At 45.0% G+C, this 20107-nt stretch overlaps 1 protein-coding gene across 1 annotated transcript in view; it reads left to right on the plus strand.

Annotated features, from left to right (window-relative positions):
* The window catches only part of LOC118783126 (cytoplasmic dynein 2 heavy chain 1), a 137663-nt gene extending 120559 nt beyond the window's left edge, over positions 1-17104 (plus strand). Inside the window, exons 87-91 of the mRNA XM_036536832.1 lie at positions 2982-3071; positions 10857-10966; positions 11255-11336; positions 13644-13760; positions 16946-17104. Coding sequence (XP_036392725.1) covers positions 2982-3071; positions 10857-10966; positions 11255-11336; positions 13644-13760; positions 16946-17104 — 558 coding nt within the window. The remainder of the gene's footprint in view (positions 1-2981; positions 3072-10856; positions 10967-11254; positions 11337-13643; positions 13761-16945) is intronic.
* The last annotated feature ends 3003 nt before the right edge of the window (positions 17105-20107 follow it).

Genomic DNA, 20107 nt, shown 5'->3' on the forward strand with positions numbered 1-20107 from the left:
CCATACAGTGTCACTCAACCTCTGAGGAAGGGAAATTTGTGTCCTGGAGAACTGGCAGGGTCAGAGGCATGGGCATATTGAATAGTAAACACTTTCCAGTAATGCTTGTCATACCACATTATTGTAATAATTGATCTAAATTCAGTTTTGGAATCTTGCTTTCAAATCTTTTCTAATCCTGATGGTGTGAGAACAGTGATCGGCACTGTTATTTTTGTTAGTGCTCTGTGTCCTCAGCTTTTAGGGCAGATTCCTTTTCTTAATTAGACTTTGAGGAGGCTGATAATAATCTAATGAGATCGCCTACATTTAACTTCATGCTTTGATTGCTCTGCTGATTAATTTAATCCGCTTAGTCATTCGAGCCATTCAGATTTACCAGTGCACATGATTGCCATCCCCGGCCCCCCAATGCCTCTTTAGATGGCATTTCCTTTTCCTGTTTGAGCCAGCAGGCACAGCACAGCTGCCTGGAGTGTCTCTTCCAGTGCAGGTTAAATCATTTTCGCCTAATTATCGCAAACAAATTCTCATCGCCTGCTTTAGCTTTAAATTCACCAGATGATGAGAATGACAAATCAGGAAGCCCTCGGTAAGAATAAAAAAAAAAGCATGGGGCGGGGTGCACAGTCTCTACCAAACCCAACAAAAATCCAGTCAGATCTTCCTCAACCGTTCGGAAAATGTAATCTCTCTACTACCCTGTTTACCTCCCTGTTAATTACCATAATCAGCTCCACTCAGAGATGCGCTTTCTCCCCATCGAAGGGATTTGGTGGAGGGCTATGCAGCCGAAAGGATTAAGACTCTGGCTCTTTCAGCGCTGTACCTTCAATACAGAGCTGCCAAAAAAGGCGATACTTTAAAAAACACGGCCTGTTCATACTGCTGTGCAGAAGGAAAACAGTGTCTGTCAATGAAGGAGCCGAGCGAGGCCGCTACAGCTCCGGGTCCACTCTGGCACCATGTCCTTTGGCCGATATCGCTAAGGCCTGAACGCGGGGTTCCTCATCAGCTTTGGATCATTATGTTGAATTAATCCACACATAGGCCTGTTGGCAGTAGAAGTTAGAAAATGACTTTTTTTTTTAAATGTTGCTAAAATGTTTAACAATCTCGAATTTGCAGCGAAAAAAAGTGGTTAGCTTGCTTGAAGCTCCAGAAGCGCCGAGTTGAAAGGAACCGCTCTCGGATTCTCGGAGGGCGGGAGAGCTCTTTGATCTCCCGTGACACAGCGCCCCCCCGCCAAATTGGGGAGGGAGTCATGGCTGCTCCACCCGGGAGCGGCGCGCCGTGCCGTCTGAGGACTTCATTTGAAAGTGGATGTGAGAGCGAGGAGCAGAAGGGGACGGTTCTACACTGGGAGGCGAACGGGGACCCCTTCTCCCAAGACAGGCGCTCTGCCAGAGGAGAAGGGCTAAAAGACCTAATGAGACCAAATCTTCCCCAAGAGAGCCAGGTGGAGATGACACAGAATCTAAAGATGCTCTAAAGACCGTATCCTCGTCCCCCCTCGGCCACGTCCATTCAAGGCTGTGATTTAGTTTATGCGTTACACCACACTACATACTCCGCGCACATGCAGACGTATCCTTCATCATTAAAAGAATGCCTGCATAGTGGGTTTGATTAATGCACAAGTCAGGGTGAATATTAATCTTCTTTGCGCGGCGCCTCATCCTCTGGTGTTGAGAGAATGAAGGATGAGCAGGGTGAGAGACTCTGAAGCCTCCTCATATGAGTGATATCAGATTAATCCCCCCTCCCCTCTGCTGTTGCACAGGCTGTCCATTAACGCAGAAGAAATCCCCACAATCCTTTCCTCCCACGTCAGACATTGCGTTGTGTCTCCTCTCTCTCTCTCTCTGTCTTTCTCTCTCTCTCAGTCTCTCTCTCTCTCTCTCTCTCTCTCTCTCAGTCTCTCTCTGTCTCTCTCTCTCTCAGTCTCTCTCAGTCTCTCTCTCTCTCTCTCAGTCTCTCTCTCTCTCTCTCTCTCTCTCAGTCTCTCTCTCCTGGCCTGCCATTTCAAATGATATGGCCTGCGTTTGATGGCATGAAATGAGAGGTGGGCGTTTGTTATCCGTGATGCGGACTAACAGGGCAGAGGTCATTTGAAAGCAGCACCTCACATGATGTTCTTCTGTATGTTCTCTCTGCCAAACACCTCCCACCATGTGGATTCTGGTTCTTTTGAACAATTTCTCTGTTAAATGCTGACCTAAAATTAGCTGTTTTTGAAACATCGACCCTTCCTGGTCACATTTAATATGATAATTCAATATGATTTTTTTAGATTTAATTTATTTATGATAAAGGAAACTGAGGTGTTCCAACAACAATGATAACAATAAAATGGTTCTTGTATGGTATTGATTGTAATGTTTGATCCCTGTCATTTTTCAAAACAAAATTTTAGGTTTTTAGAAAACATTACTTTGGTCTTGTAAACATCAGTACTTTAAATGTGCTGTGCATGTCCTCTATACATGGAATTGTATAGATTGAAATACATCTTTTTGTCCCTTACAAATGCATTGTTTTTCAGTCCTCTTATTTTGTGATGTTGCATAGGCATGTTCACTTATTTATCCTGTTTTTTCATATAACTGCATACTATTAGCTTCTATATACCTAATTAAATGACCACATGATGTTGTACTTGTCAAAAGAAATTAATTGATTGATATGGTAAAATAATAATTGAAGTCTCCCAAATACTGCTACCTGCCTTTAGAATGTCTTTCCTGCTCACCCTTCCTGTCTCCCTCCCTCTCTCTCCATTTAATATAAACCCAACCAAACCTCTCGAGTTAAATCCAATACCTGTAATACAAGCCAATTCCTATACTTAAGGTGGAATTCACTGTTAGACCCAGAAACCAATGCCATCTTTTCAGAATTGATCTCAACTCTGTATATTATCCTTAGCCAATGTATATCTTCACAGTGTCTCTCTCCCGCCTTCCCTCTCTCCTCCACAGTGTCCGCTGAGCTGGCAGAATAAGTGGGAAGGCCCAGAGGACCCCATGCAGTACCTGAGAGCTGTGGTGGCTCGTGCCCTCGCCATCCAGGTAAAACACACACCACACAGCACCAGGTAAAACACACACCACACAGCACCAGGTAAAAAACACACTGCACACCACCAGGTAAAACACACACCACACACCACCAGGTAAAACACACACCACACACCACCAGGTAAAACACACACCTCTCACTACCAGGTAAAAGATGCACAATCAAGTAAAACACACACTGGACATCACCTGGTAAAACACATACAACAAACCACTAGGTAAAACACATATCGCACACCACAAATCACCAGGTAAAACACACACCGCACACCACGCAGCACCAGGTAAAACACACAGCACACACCACCAGGTAAAACACATACAATCAGGTAGAACGCATATCGCACACCAACAGGTCAAACATACACTGCTAGGCAAAGCACAGGCACACTGCTACATGTGAAACGCGCTCCATAAGGTAAAATGCACAACATACACTGACAGGTAAAACACACATTGTGCATCTTCAGGTAAAACACAGTGTGATATCCTTATGCACCATAAAGCCATACACACATTACATCAGGTAGAGCACATCGCAAACCAACTATTAAAACACACCCTGCATTTGATGAATAGTAGGTTTACAGGGAATATTAGAATATATCTGGAGAGTTTAAAATTATGTTAGGAGAATCTGAGAGCATTTGAGAGAATTTGAAGAATGTACAATCAATCTTGGTGAGCGGCTGTTGTACTGTATCAGCTGGAGGGGTTCTCCATTCCCTTCCCTCTCCGTGAAAGTATTAGTCACACAAATGGAGCTTTCTTTTAGCTGAAGTCTACCTGCAGGTGATGAAGAGCAGATTAATGTAGCCAGACTTGGCGCGATTGATTCTCGTTTCCCGGCAGTTCAACAGAGCACTCCACCCACACTTAGCATTTGCTCCCTCCCACCCTTTTACTCCTGGCGGTGTGTGTGAGGGTACGTCCTGATCAGCCCTTATCCACCTTATACACTTCGTTCTCGGGGTCTCCAGGCTGAGCAGGCTGAGAGTGAGAATGTGAGCACTGCAGGGGTGGATCATAGGTGGGTGTGTGCAAATGTCCCCCCTGATGTTTCGGACTGACGTGTTCACTCTCTACCATTAATAACCACCCGCCCCCTATGATGGGTGTCCTGAGCTCTGGTGCTCTGTAGATGGCCAGCTTTACATTTGAGAAAGGGGCTATGCACAGCTTCAGCAGAAAAACGGATGGTTTTGCTCTCCTTTTGTAAGGAGTTCTTATATGGCCCTTATGCAGAATCAAAGCGTAGGTGCTTTATTGCCGGTATGTATCAGATAAAAAAAGGCTTTTGTAATTAGTGCCATCTATTAAAGCTTTCATAAGCATTTTCCAAAAGGAGGTAATAGTCCACATAAAAACCCAAAAGATGCATCAAATCAGAAAAAAAAAAAAAAATTGAATGGATAACAAGAATCCAATTGAATGAACAGGCCGACCTTGAATGAAGCACTGCTGGCTGAATATTAAGTGTCTCTGATGGCCTGTTTTGAATTATTCATTTCTGGAGATCGTTCATAGTAACACCACCTATGGGACGTGCAATCACTTCTACTTCCCCTGAAAAATGATAAACAAACTTACCAGAGAAAAGAAAATATTTTTATACCCTGAATCTGCATAATGTGCTGACCGTCCAAGCAGTGATTGTGACAGACATGTTTGTGATGGTATATAGCAAACAAATTGACAAACTAGAATACTTTTTTAGGATACAAATATTCATAAATGAATGATCTTTTAAATATGAAAAATGCGGGGTTTTCGTAAGGGTTTCTTAATGCAGTTAAACAGTAATAATTAGTGACTTGTTTTTTAGTAGGGCTCGTAACTTTGCTTCTGGAATCTATAATATGCTTTACATTATTTGCAGTCATTATGAAAAATGTATGTGAAGGTTGCGTAATCTTCATAAAGTGCAATTAACAGGAATAACAAACTCCAAACACAAGAGTTCCCATGTGTAGATGGTCGCATCGGGGTGTCTTATTTTCTCTTAATCATCCCCCTAATTAATCAGCGGAGCATTGGATGTTAGGAAGTGAGGGTATGCTCGTATGGGGGGGAGGGGGTAGTTGCAGCCCTGTGGACATCAGGTTTTTCATTGCTGGGAGAGTAGCAAGTGCATAAGCCGATGTCCTTTGATTTCAGCTCCAGATTAGGTGCGCTCGGGCTGCAAGTACACACACGGAGCACTTGACATCAATTTGCACATTTACCCTGTTCATTTTCTGAGCAAGGTCAAGATGTGCATTTAACGGGAGCGTCTTGGAAACCTGGGGCGTTTCGGTCAGGAGATGCAGGGATGCGCGGACATTCTCAAGTTGCAGTTAATTTAGGTCAATGTTGATCTTTATCCTTATCTGTCCTACCTGCTTTTCGATAAGAGAACGCGAGGGCATGAGTGCGTTAAACAGTTCACAGTCAGTGACACGGCGAGCTGTTTTCCTCAGTTATTTAAGGGCTTCTGCCCCTCAGCAAGCGACTTATGTGCGACTCTCCTCTTGTCCAGTTTAGCATCTGTTTTGAGGTGCGCTGCTGTGTTTCCTGAGTTCACAGGCAATGCAGGGTGCAGCGGGAAGGAAAGGAAAAAGCCGTCTCTGACCTCAGAACAGTCGCACAACAGTCGCGTACAAGTTTCCACTGTGGGAGCAGCCTGAGAAATTTCCTCTCCCACTCCTGTGGAATTTGGTGGTTGGTGGGCGTTCATATAAGGCGGGTTTGGAAAGAACATCTGTGACACAGACGGGCTGGACAGGTGTGTTTACACTGGTCGCGCAGGGCAGTGGGCCTGTTGATGCATTTAACATTTCCCATGAAGATGATGAGCCCTGGCGTGGTCCAAAACCAGCTATTTTTTTCCGTCGGCCACACTTTGCTTTTCTCAGTCTTGGCACATTCTGTCTCGTGTCTTTTTGTAATTATGAAGAGGTGAGAGAGGAACTTGAGAAAAATAAAGCTTTAAAGGGAATCAAATGCAGTTCCCTTAAGAAAAAAAACAGATAATATGTAGCTTACAGTCATCATTTTTTCCCAAAGCAGGCAAGGCCAAACCACCACCAGAACAATGAAGCATTTAATGCTGAGGCAAAGTCCGGTAGTTTCCATCTGTTTAATCCTATAACAAACACTGAGGGTATGTCGTTATCTTGTTTGGAAAGGGAGATTGATTTATAATCAGGACCCCTTTATATTTGGGCCAGTACAGTAGTTAACTGCAATTAATTAACTGTCTGGCCAGCTGATTTTCATTTAACATGGTACAATTAATAGATCTCAATCAAATATGGCTGTTACTTTAAATGTGTTTGACCAGTAGATGTTAAAAAACTAGGAAATTCTTAAATTTGATCTTTCTCAGATCAAGATGCTCTTATCCTCATATATCAGTTAGTTATTTTACAATGTTGTCCATTTATCCAGCTGGATATTTACTGAGGCATTTGGGGGTTAAGTACCTTGCCCAAGTGTTCAGCAGCAGTCCTCCAGTGTGGAATCAAACCGGCAACCTTTCCGGTTACACATCCTGCTCCTTAACCACTATGTGATGTCAGGCAATGCATTGTTGAGTTGTGAAGTCATGTCAAATTCAGATCAGTATTCAGTTAAATCTTAATGAAACCTGTTCACTTCAGCCCAGGTGATACTAAAATCAGCTCACTCAGTGGTCCATCAAGATTGTGAAACCCTGGGTTCCCCTAAACCCTGCTTATCAAAGTAATATGAGGTCATTTTTTCCATATCTTTTCTGTTCCCATTTTTCTCCAGTCAGCAGTCCACTGTGTGAGTATTACTGCACAATGCAGTAAACTCAGCCCAACTTGAATCACCAGGTCCAGAGAAGGAGTGACAGGAACATAGAGAAATCCAGTCAGTCTGAAATGAAACAGACTGAAGTCTGGGTCAGCTCAGGACCTTGTATGTGATCCCGTCTGTCTACAGCGTGGCTTTAACAGAATCAGACTATTTATTTCTGTGTTCCACCCTATCCCCTATCAGCTCAAACCAGACCTGAACCTTTTCAGTGTGGTGGTCATGCTGTAGGTCTGGTCATCTGAAACTGAGCTGTTGTGCTCATGCTGTAGGTCTGGTTGTCTGAAACTGAGCTGTTGTGCTCATGCTGTAGGTCTGGTTGTCTGAAACTGAGCTTTGGTGCTCATGCTGTAGGCCTGGTCGACTGAAACTGAACTGTGGTGTCTTTGTGGGCTGGACTCTTACGACCCTGTTGGTCCGAACAGCCTGGATCAGGAGTGGCCCTTGGATCAGTCTCTGACAAACTCCCATACCTGTCTCCCGGAGCAACCAGGCACCAAGCCAAGGTGGAATTCTCTCTGCGTGTGTTCTGGAACGCTGCCACCCCTCAGTGTCTCAGACACCTGTCCCCCGTGAAGGAGATGTTTGTTCTGATGTTTAATGCAGGGGGGAAGGACTGCAATGCATTTAAGAGCTTCATTCCACGACATACCTCCACACTGAGGCCTGTTATATCGCACAGAGCCTGTCACAGGTCTCTGCGATAATAAACTGGGATATACAGTTTAAGCGCTGTGTGCCTTGCATGCTCTTGAGGAGGTATGGCTAAGTGTCCACATCAATTGCAATGTTGCTGAAGGAAAAAACACAACCGCAGAATAGTGTGCTGTCTGTTTTTTAGCATCCACTTTATTTTCTCTTGACTAGAGGTTCAGCAAGGTGGAGAGTGTTGATTTCAGTGTGTGACCTCGGTGGTGCATTGTTAGGGAGGCGCCCCAGCTGTCATTGGGAACAGGAATACAGCTAAGCTGTTGGGGTCTTTAAAAGATAAACCATTTCTTTCAGACATAACACCCCGCTCCCCCCTTTCAGAGGAAGTAAAAGTTTTTCCTTTCAATCTGCGCTTCCTCTGCAAGGAGGCCTTTCATCAACAGAATAAGCCCATGGCAAGGCACCGTGTGGGGCCTGCAGTGACAGAGACCCGCTCTAAAAAGTCCCATTATGGCTAATCTCACCGGGAGGAAGGTGTAGCTGAGGTCGTCTCACTGCCCCGTCCTCCCCCCACCCCCGTTCTGTTCCAATCGTCAGCCTTCTCCACACCCCAGGGGATTGAAATGAAGATAAGGATCGGATTTTCTGAAATGGGAAAACTCACAAATCTATCTGGGGCCTAATGTGGTTCTGCTCTGCGAATTACACTTATAAACATAGAATTCCACCGACCGAGATTAGCTCATCCACTCTATTACTGCAGAAGGAGGGGTTTATTATGACATGAGAGGCAAGAAATGCCCCTGTGGTTATGTTCCCTGTTAAATAAAAACAATAGATTACTGACCCAATTTCTGCATGGCGCACCTTTGAAATGGCAGTAAGTAGTTGATCATGGCCCATATTGTCTGAGCTCTGAGTTGTTTTCTGGTTTGATAACACACGCCTGGGATTACGGCCCAGCTGTCAGTCAGCGAAGGAGCACTTAATTGGTGCTCTCACTCCTTACTTCTCTCACAAACACTCCCTTTGTTCTGCCTCTGTTTTGTTTGCCTCGGGAGCAGTAATATTGATTGCAGAAACAGTAAAAGAGAAGAACACCTTGCTCTTGCCCGGCACTGGCATTGTTGCTCCGGCATTGGCCACCGCGCCCGAGGCGGCGCTCAGTCCTGACCTCCCCGCTCCCCACCCCCCACAGGAAGTGTCTGCGCACGTCTGCCAAGCAAACCAATCATCGGGGGCCGTGTCTGTCAAACCGCTGCGACTAATCATCCCCCCGCCGCCCCGTTCCAAGGGCACGGTGCAGCCGTGGAAAGCGCCGGTAATTCTCCTCATTAGGGGACTCGTCCCTCTTTTTAATAGAGCCACCGGTGTGGATTTATTACGCCGGCTGTCGGAGCGATTTCACAGCGGGCGCCCCCCGCCAGACATCTCCGCAGTCCGCCGCCGTGTGACCTTCCGCATCGCAACCCTGCGGGATCTGGCGGCCGCACGAAGAGCGTGGTGGAATGGGATGCTGGCGGTTCTTCACACATAAAACTGCGGCAGTGTGGCGTAGTGATAAGGCGCAGGGCTTGTAAGCAAAAGGTTGCTGGTTTGATCCCCGGCTGGGGCACTGTCGCTGTACCCTTGGGCAAGCTACCTAACCCAGTAATTACCTCAGTAAATGTCCAGCTGTATAAATGGATAACATGTAAAAATTGTAACCTATGTAAGTCGCTCTGGCTAAGAGTGCCAGCTAAATGACAATAATGTTATGTAATGTAATGTAAAATAGGTCACCTTTTGATCCTGCCTTCCTCTCTGCCATTTAAATACATCCACACCCTCTGACCTCTCTCCTGTTTGTATGTGTCCTGTATGTAGTGACCTGTATGTATTCTTATATTGCTGGTATTATGCTGACTGAATCACGGAGCTTTCAGAGGCCACCTTGAGAATGTGGCTGAATCAACATGAACCAGTCTGATTTCCATTTCACTGCTTGGAGCAGTGTTGGTTTCTGGAAGGACAGGTCCGGTCTCAGTGATAATGACTGATGAAAAGAAGAGATGTTCGTGAATGGAAAGTGACAAATGCTGTCTCTCTGGGATGATTGATTGATGATTCTGGCTGTTGTTGAGGAAGACGGGAATGCAGTGTTGTTTGAAAAGTCTGGTCCTGCAATGTCGGAAGTGAGTGGCAGGATTTCTATGTGATGCTTTGCCTCTGAATCTCTTCCTCTCATTATTACGGACTCTGAACCTGATGCTGACTGTTTCACTGGGAATGAATGTGAATCTGACTGGATTTTGCTTTGATTCTGTGTCTCGATTCTGAATCTGACTGTCTGTGTCTGATTCTGGCTTTGTCTGGATTTCTGATTCCTTCTGGTTGATTGTTATTCTGATTCCAGCTCCGGCTCTGTGTCTGAATGACACAAATTCTGATTCAGACTCAGATTCTGCATTTCTCTGTGATTTTAATCGAGCTTGACTCCTTGCCTGACTCCAGTCCATTACATAGTCAGCTCAAAGGCGGCTGCCAAACACAGTCAATTCAGTCACACTGCGCATCATGACATATTTCCCTCCACCTTCTCCATCCTTCACCCCAGTCATATTGTGACTGCAAGTTATGTGTAGCATTGGTTCGCTTTGCCTCTTGTCTGTGCTGATGTCGTGAGCTGAGGGAGGGGGAGTGTTGAGGAAGTGTTCGGATTCAGTGTGTCTGTGCTGATGTTGCAAGCTGAGGGGTGAGAGTGTTGAGGAAGTGTTCAGATTCAGTGTGTCTGTGCTGATGTTGTGAGCTGAGGGGGGCAGGGCAGGGAGCTGCACAGCTGAGCCGGCACTGGCCCAGGCCCGTCCTCAGCCTGCGGCTCAATATGTGCTCTGTGGAGCTTGTCTGGGGCGCAGGTGAAGTTGGGAGGCCCAGCCTGTGAAAAGGCAGCAGACACACACTCGCACACTCAGACACAGACATGCTCTACCCTCATGTTCAGCCTATGCTCCTAAGGGTGTATGGGTTAAATCAGGGCAAGCTGACTCTGCAGTAGTTTCAGGAGAACTTCAACAGATGACTTCAAGCAGTTCACAACTTTTTGGTCTGTTTTTTTTTTCAGAAAACACCCCAACATTATTGGGAACAACTATGCTTTTTTGGGTTGTGTTCTTTTTAAGGTGACCGTTTTCTTTCTGTATGTGTGCTTCTGTGTGTGTGTGTGTGCGTGCGTGCGTGCGTGCGTATGTGTGTGTGCGTGTGTGTGCGTGAGTGTGTGTGTGTGTATGTTTCAGTGCTCTGCTCAGTGTTGTGTGTTCTGTTGCGCAGAGCTGGGTGGAGAAGGCCGAGAGGCAGAGCTTGCTGTCAGACACTCTGGACCTGTCTGAACTCTTTCATCCAGACACGTTCCTGAATGCCCTCAGACAGGAGACAGCCAGGTAAACTCCAGACAGACCTACCTGACATAATTTAGTTCTAATGTTCTAATCTTACTTATTCAGTTCATCTGTTCTCAGTATTGTAGATAATTATGGCTAATTTATTTTGTGTGTGTTAAGTATTGATAGATATTGACTGGATAGACCTTACATGACAATACATCTGCATGTGTGTTTTAAAGATGAATAATATCAACACCTGTGTACATACATGTTGTTTGTATGGATTGTTGGTATGGATTTCCAGAGGACCCCTGTTTTTTTTTTTTTTTTTTTTTTTGCTCCCAGGTCTATGAGCTGCTCAATGGACAGTCTTAAGTTTGTAGCATCCTGGAAGAGTCGAATTGCCGAAGCCAAGCTCCAAGTCAAGGTAATGGCTACTAATGACCATTTCTGTGCCTTCCAAAACTGTGCGACAGAGAGAGCTCCAGCCTCTCATTAATTCCTACAACTCATAGCATTTCCTTCAAGAGGTCGGGTGGTTTCCAGTCTGGTCCATGGCACCCAACAGCCCCCCCCCCCACCCCAATGCTTTTGTTCTCCCTCAAAGTATTCTCCATTCAAAACTGAAGGTTTACTGAAGTCTGGACCATTGTTCAGGGCTATCGCTCCATCTCTCCGTGACCTGGGCCCTTGGATGCCGGGGATGTGGGCAAGGGGTGGGGGACCTCCGAGGGCGGAAATGAGTCGAGAGGGAAGCTCTGTCCGTTTTTTCCGCACCCCCTCTCAGCTGGGCAAGTGGCTGCTGCCCCATACAGAGCCGTGACGGCCACTGGAGGGGAAGGGTGACTCCTCTCTCCCTGACTTCATCCTTGCTCATTCCTCCCTCAAGAAGGGGAATTTACAAAGCTATTTATAAATATCAGTCAGCCTGGCCTCACAGATTCCAGTTCCATTGTCCTGTCTGTCAGATGCTGGTTATTTACTTGGCCTATAACCTTCACATCATTCTTCTCAATGAATTCTTTTTTTTTGGTTTGTTTTGTGGTAATTTGTGTAGATCCTGCAACATTTCACAAAATCTTGAAAATGTCACAATCCTCCCAGCGATATTTAATTATCTTTGGTTATCTGTAACTGATCATTTCTGTGATTACCATCATGGATTCATTAGGAAGCTTCTTCAAGCTGTGTTTACATTAGCCTGGCTTCAGCTGTACCCAAACATCAGTTATGGGAGATTCTTTTACACAGACACATCCCATAAATTAACACCACAGAAAAAGACACGTTTGCGGTTTGCTTTACTGGGTTTTTATGATAAGCATTTTTCTAAAATTTAGGGGAAGGTATAGAACATTCATGTCCTGATTAACTAATCTGTTATGCAGGTCTGCTACAGGTGGAGAACGTCTCTACGGGCACACAGCGCTGTTTCATTCTGAGCAGGGCAGTGTGCATTCCAGTGCTATTGGGGAATGCTCCTTTTTTCATGTATTGATACAGGTAGTTCCTACTCCTGTCATTCCAAAACTAGCTATGAGTAGTTTCTGCAAACAAGCATATTTAAACAACTGTGCTCAACAAATAGTTGATATTTTAATATGCAGCTGCATATCAAACGTGTTGGGAGATGAACATTCAGCTTCATTCTCTGTTAGAGCTTTAATGCTTCCACTTCGAGGTTTAACAATACATACACTCCAGCACAGGCTAAAAAAAAAGGATAATTGGGGCCTTCTCTTTTCCTTTCCTTAATAACCGCACACCCCACAGTCCAGTTAACCTGCTCCACACGTCCCCCCCAGCGTTCCGATGTTGAATTGAAAAGCAGACATAAATAGCTGTGTTCCCGACACTGTGGTCTTTCAATTGTGACACATCTTTTTACAGCCACAGAATAATACCTGGAGGGGTTTTTTTTGGCCATCCATCGGCCAAAAAGACAATCAAGGATATTTCTTCATATTTAAGATAACAGCAGCGTCGGAGACGGCCTTATCACCCGTCTCTTGTTCCCAGACAGGAAAACAGGATTAGTTTCTCCATTTTCCATGATTGCGCATTGTTTCATAACCCTGCCTGTCGCGAAGATGCATTGTTCCCACCGGCAGTCAGGCCCGGACACCTGCGCTCGGATTGCTAATTGAATTTGCAGAGTACTTGCATGCCTTCAGCAGCCCAGCTCTCGTGAAATCGGCGTGGGCAAGGCACCAAAGGTTCCTCTGTCCTCATCCAGTTTATTCAAAATTAACCAGTGTGCACATTTGTACCGCAGCACATCCTTTTACATTTATTCCTTAAAGCTGTTGAAAAACGCTTGATCCATTAAATGGTGTTGTGGTTCAGAAAAACACCACAGAGCCTCTGATCTTTGCACAGTATGCACAGAATTCAGAAATAACCGTTGTAAGGAATGGTCGTCATGGGTAACTGAAGATGTAAACTTTTTACATCTCTTTTTATTCCCTGTCTCAAAAATCTGTTCAGATGAGAGGTAGATGTCATACAGTCAAACAATGCAATGGATGTTTTTTTTTCCGTGAAGGTGAAAATAATCTCCTTGTGCCTGTGTGCTGCCGTATCGCTGGTAAAGGTGACCCCACTCCGACACTTCCCGGGGCGCGGGGAGACGGGGGGTGAGCCTCTTCGGGTGGGATGGCAGCTCGTTAGTGTAAGCTGTGACATTTACTACCGGCTGCAGGGTGTAAATATTTGATGCCTCCCTGTGTGTCAGATCGGTGGCTTGAAGCTGGAAGGGTGCAGTTTTGACGGAAACCGTCTGTCGGAGAACCAGCACGACTCCCCCAGCGTGTCGGCCGTGCCTGCCTGCTACATCGCCTGGATTCCTCAGGTACCTTATCGACCGCACGCACCCCGTTCCTCCTCATCTCCATTCAGACAGAAGGGCCCTAATACTCTTCCATCAAATTCCCACAATCCTGCACATAAGTCCAGATTTCTGATGGCGAGTGGTATTTAAAGAGAAAGGTCACGGTCAGGTTTAGGTTATTATAGCTCTATTAGAATCAGGCCTTTGGTGACTCAGGCGGTATCTGGTGACGTCATTATGTTGAACAAAAGTGCTAAATCCTACAGTTTTCAAAATTTCCTTGAACTCTACATATTGTCGCGACTTTTTTCAGTTCGGTCACTTTTTTTCCTGACACAAGGATAATAGAATCTGAATCAGAATCAGGTTCATCGAGACGGATACATTTTTTTAATATCATTGCTGCAAATTTTCCTGAGTGGTGCTGTGGTATTTTTAATCGTGTGTTTTCACAACTTTCGCTAAAATTGAGTGTCAGTCATGTAGAATATGTCTTCCTTCCTTTGATCGTAAAAGACATCTGCTCTGGCAACAAGCCAGGGTCTCCCAGCTTCCAGCTCCCAACTCCTGCTATTCCCCCCCAGTCCCCTGACCACCCCCTTCACCCATTCCCAGCTCCACCACAGGGAAATTCCTGTCTCTGCATTATGACATCACAGGCAGCCCTGAGGATGTCAGGCTGATGTCAGGCTGGTGTTTGTTGTTTGCGTCGTCTTGGTCATGAGGGTCAACTCAGCTATGCAGCGGAGCGGACTGTTTGCCACTGTGAGTCACCTGACCACGTGCAGGGGACAGGACAGTGAGTTCCCCATTGTTTGCATGTCTCCTGTTTTCGAGTGGGGGGTTCCTGTAAAGTTCTTGGCTCAAAGAAGGAGCGCATTCTTCGGTCTTTCTGTGTCCTTTTTTTTTTTCCCCTTGCTTTTTTACTTCTGCGAGAATGCCAGGGACACAGCAAGACCTGTGCACCGTGGCTCCTGTCCTCTGGCCGCGTGGGAATCGCTGAGGTGGAAGACCCCCAGATCGCAGGAGGAAACAATAAATAAGATTTGGGAAGAGGAACGTGTTATTGCCTTTTGTCTCTGAAAGACAAAAACAGATATTTTCGGGGGGGAGGGAAAACAGCCGTGGCCCGGGAGCAAGTATGTGGGATGAAAACAAAAAGAAAGTTTCCTCTCCTCTCCACTGTTGGACTGGAATCTGTTTCTCCCCAAAGGCTCCGCTTCTGCATTTTCCAAACGGTTTTCTAGACTGAAGCCATACATTATTTAGCAACCCACTTCTTTGGTTCCTCCTCGCTTCTCCGCACAGGTATTTCTCTCTAATGAGTCCTGAATGTATTCCTCATTAACATAAAAATGCGATGAAACCAGGTGACGGCATCCTCGCTCCGGCTCTTTGATGTGAAACCTTGCGGAGCTTTTTGAGGCTGCGTTTGATGTAGCGGGAACAGTGGGTAATTATTCTCCCTTCACAGCCTCACACCCTCCATGGGTACAGCCAGTCCCCAGCCTCCCTTGCCAAAGCCAGGCAAATTAAAAGGCCCAAATGTAGAGAAACTTTACCCAGCTACTCAAAAGATACGCTCATGGCCAATTCCACAACAAAGAAAGACACACAGCTCTGCCTGGGCGTGTTACAGAGCCCATATTCCGATGATCAGTGACTCACGTAAGGTGTCAGTTTGCTGAGCAGTCAAAAGTAAAATTGATTTTGGTTAATTATTTACACACTTGGCAGCTGCTTGTATCCATACTAACCGTTTGTTTGTAATGTCATGCCTCATTATTCATCTTACTTAGTAATACAACTGGCTTTTTACTGGAATGACTATAATACTGTGTCTTGAATTTTTCAGGCAATGGTATATACAGACCCCACTCTAACCATGCAACTCTGCCACTGCCTCCCTTAATAAGCCCAGTCAATATAGATGGGTTATCTACAAATTACTGTCACATCCATATTGCCAACAGTGTCACATGACACACATGACATAGCTGGGGTGAGAGGTCTTCTAATGTCATGTGACACTGTTGGCACGGTTGGATATGGCAGAAGTTTCTACATAATACATATTTATGACGTGATGAAGTGTGTCATGTATCATGCATAATATCTGTATTGTGTTATGAATGCTTAATGTAGCTGTTATGCCATACTTATGTAGGCTTTATGTAGTTGCACTTAATGCAGTTTTACCTGCTTCCTTAGTTAGTAGCAAGTTCATTTTCGTCTCACTAGTACTGGCTAGTATATCCGGCTCTCTTGATCATTATCTAGATGTACTGTAAGACACACGTCTGTCAGGCGGGTTCAGTCACAAAATCCCCACCTCCAAAGCACAGAGATCTGCCATATATGCTTTGAAGGCTTTCTGTAACTTACCAGCCAGTGGCATTTATAAATTCACCAGGTGAATGTGTTTTTTTTTTTTCATAAGTTCCATGATTCCTCCCAAAGTAGAAACGATTAAACTACCTGTTCTGTGGCCAACCTGCTTTCCCTCGATTCATCAGTCTTCATTGCTCAATTATACATTGTCCTAAGAGAGTGAGATTATAGGGACTGTGTTTGAACTGTGATTTACGGTTTGAATTCCTTCAGCTCTGCTTCCTTAGGAGGTTATTTCCGTAATTCGCATCAAGGACTTTCCCCAGCAGCCGTCTCCTCACAGTCCCACTAGTAATTAACTGGCATCTTTTCCCTTCTCCTGGTCTGACACTCTTATTTTCCTGAACCGTGGGCGATTTTCAAATGCCATCGGCCGCTTGAACATTTTTTTAGAACATCTGCAGAAAACGGATATAGTTTGTTCTGTGATACATGTGACCTGTGTGGAAATGCAAGTAGCACAGCTGTGAAGTGGAGCCTCCCACTACAAGTTTCCCAACTTCTGTCTAATCACTATTTCTATCACTACTAATCACTTATTCTTCCATGTTTAAGCATGCGTCAAAGTTATGCAATCAGTTAGGTTTGCACCCAGCATTATGTGTATTGACACCCCTCTGTATACACAAGCTGTGAAATTTCTGAAATTTAAAGCTCTTTCTTGGTCTGTTTTTGGTCACATTTTTGTGTTCCTTTTGTCGTCCCTGCCTGTCATGTGTTACCATTGTGGTTTTGTTAATGACGTGTCATGCATTGTCATCTCGGTTTGTTGGGTTTTTTTGTGTTTGTGCGTCTGCGTGTGTGTACTGAAACAGGATGCCAGCGGCTGCTACCCTCCGGAGGAATGCATCTCCCTGCCTGTGTACACCAGCGCAGAGCGGGTGCGTGTGGTGACCAACATCGAGGTGCCGTGCGGAGGGAGTCCTGACCAGTGGATCCAGTGTGGGGCGGCTCTGTTCCTCAAACAGCAGTGAGGAACAAGGGGGGTGAGGGGGTGAGGATGGCCAGTTTAGGTTTTTTTTTTTTGTTTTTTCATTTAAAAGTTTTAATTCAGTAATGCATTGTTGTTAATTATGTTAGTGTTTTGGATGTTTCGGTCATAATACTATCATTTTGTTTCATTTTTCAGTATTTATGAGTTCATGCATTATGAGCAACAAATTCCTCCATTAAGAAGACTACAAACTCTGAAATGTCATAAACAATTTATACGTATGGATGTGAATGTAAGCCTGTATATTTTGAAATGATCAGTAATAAATTTAACACTATGAAGAGAGGAGCAAGCAGAAGAGCCTCTTTTATTCCGAGGGTGTTGGATGTTGGAGCTGCAGGGAACGCAGATTGGCGGAGCAGAGCGTTATAATTGATTTGCGCGCGCGTCCAGCGCCGGGGGTCGAGGCGCAGTCTGAACGAGGGCTGTCTAAACGCGGGCCGAGTGCCATCACTGCCGACTGCCCGTTCCCCTCAGCCGTCAGCGGGAGGGTCTGTGTGCTGAAGCATGGGGCGGCAGAAGGGCTTATCTGCCTTTGCCTGCACATGCAGTCCTTGCATACCCTCCCCATGTGTACTCCCTTGGACTTCCTGCTTTTCGTTTGTTTGTGGTGGTGGTGGTGGTGGCACCTGTTTCTGGGCCTTTGATCTGAAACAGGGCCTTTGTTCAGATGTAACCTTCGCTCCGTAACACTGTGTAACACTGCATACGGAAACATTCTTAGATTTTAACATGTACTTTTACCCCAGCACTAACTCTGTAGACTTCTGGCGTATGCAAGGTTTTGCTGCTGCGAACAGATTTGCCCAGCTGCTGTAGATGATTTGAGACATAAAAATGTTGTTAAAGATTATGAGGTGCTGAATAGTTTCAAATTTGACCCTGCTATGGACTGGTGTCCTATCCGGGTGGACAACTTGTACAGCAAACTGCTTTATGCCTTAGAAATTGAGATGTTTTCTGCCTACCCAAAGATATCAGCATGTATGTTAGATTATAGATAATAACAAAAATAAATAAGTATGGAAAAAAACTTTGGACTACCTTTGTTTCTGTTGGTTTGTGTAATGTGGCTATCATCTCTATTATTTTAATAAGGAGAAGTGCAAATACAGTTTAATTAGTATTTTTTAATTAATATGTGTTCTGGGAGCAGAAGGAAAATGACAGACAGACAGAAAGAGACAGCAGCTGTTGACACTGACTATCACTGTTGTGTGATTCCAGGTGATTGCTGGCACTTTTTCACAGTGTTATTCTCTAGAGGCCATCTAATAGAAACAGCTGATGAGTCTTGTTGGTGGGGACACTCGGGGAGAACACTTGGGACCAAGCCATCACTCACTCGCCCTCTCCCCTCCTCAGTCTCCCTCCCTCTCTCCCTTCCTCTCCCTCTCACTTTCTCCCTCCCTCTTCCTCCTTTTCTCTCTTTTCCTCTCTTTCTTTCCCTGGCTCTCAGGGGAATGGAGGTTTGTAAGCTCAGGAGCTGTTTAGACTGGGCCAGCTCTCTCCAGCCGAGTGTGAACATGAGAAACCTCTGTAATTAGCCCAACAGAGTGCTGATGGATGGGCAGGGGAAATGCATTTGGTTCCCTGAAAAAAGGGAGTGAGATTGGACGGCGTGTGTGGGGTAGATGGTATTAAATTTCCACAGAACACAATTTACTGGGAAGAGAAAGCGAGAGAGAGAGGGAGGAATGACTGTCAAAGCCACAGAGGCCTGTTTGTTCTCGCTGGCTTCAGAAGCAGAGCACGCAAACCGAGCTGCAGGTGCTGGGAAGACATTCCTGTGTCATGCTCATGGCTCGGATGTTTTGGGTTGTTGTCCATGCAAAGCGATGGAGTAATAACAAAAGCTTGCTTTGAACTGTGTTGCAATTTCTTTAGCGTGATGCAACTTACTGGCATTCCTGTCCAAATATATCCCCACGGAGGGGAGTGCATACAGGAGACCATTAATCATGGATATTATGCACTCTGTTTTGCTTACATTGCAATTATACTGATGGCAGAGACAGAATTTGCAATGTAAAGTGCAGGTGATACTTTGGTACAATAAAGAAGCTTTGCTAATGCCTTCATTCAAGCTTCCAATCCAAGGCCAACAAGCATGGGTAACAGGTAAGATTTCCAAAAGATATACCCATGTATGTAGCGTATCATCTACTAGGGGTACATCATACACTAGGGGAGCTGTAACTAGTATAGTCGGTAGTCACGGTAGCACCGTTCCTTGACCTTTCTCAGGTTAAAATAAACAGACCTCTGTGTGAATGTACCTCATTATTCATGAGCGCTCATGTTTGGAAGCTGGAAGTCCAGTAAGTCTGTAGACGCCCGTCGCAGGGAGAGGTGACTGGGCAGTTCTCAGCAGGCACCAGAAATAATATTACAGCACATGCTGATTGTATCATCTTCATTGTGCAGAGGAGTGAGGACAGGAAAAACAGCCAGCTCAATTCCCCTTTGTGTTTATCCTTATAAGTGAAGGCCATGATGTCATGGTAAGCTGTGGGTGGTGCTGGTCCAGATATCGTCCTTCGGGATATTGTTTTTTAATTTCCTTCTTTACTTTTCAGAGTGAACTCGGGCGAGACATTCGATCGCGTACTTTCAACTACTTTTATTTAGATGGATTTTGCATTGTGTTTCCACTTTTGTGAAGTCAGTGTCAGGAAATCATATGTATTGCTTTGTATGGCTGTATAAGTAGAAATTATTTCTTTACATCTGCACAATTTTATGGAAAAAAGCCAAATTCTTTTGAAAACTGAATGCATTAATGTAAAAATATTAGATTTTAACATCCAATAGTGTGACTCAGAGAATAGCCAAAACAATCCATGTTTAACTCTAAAGTGAAGCAATTTAGAAACATGAAAAGACAGAGTCTATGAAATTGGAGCTTATTGCTTTTGATTGACTCAGTGGTATCTGTTGCCTTGTGGTGCAGTATTTCCATTTCTCTCTTGTTGCGACACTG

The sequence above is a fragment of the Megalops cyprinoides genome, chromosome 9, assembly GCF_013368585.1.
Source record: "Megalops cyprinoides isolate fMegCyp1 chromosome 9, fMegCyp1.pri, whole genome shotgun sequence".
In the NCBI taxonomy this organism is placed as follows: Eukaryota; Metazoa; Chordata; class Actinopteri; order Elopiformes; family Megalopidae; genus Megalops; species Megalops cyprinoides.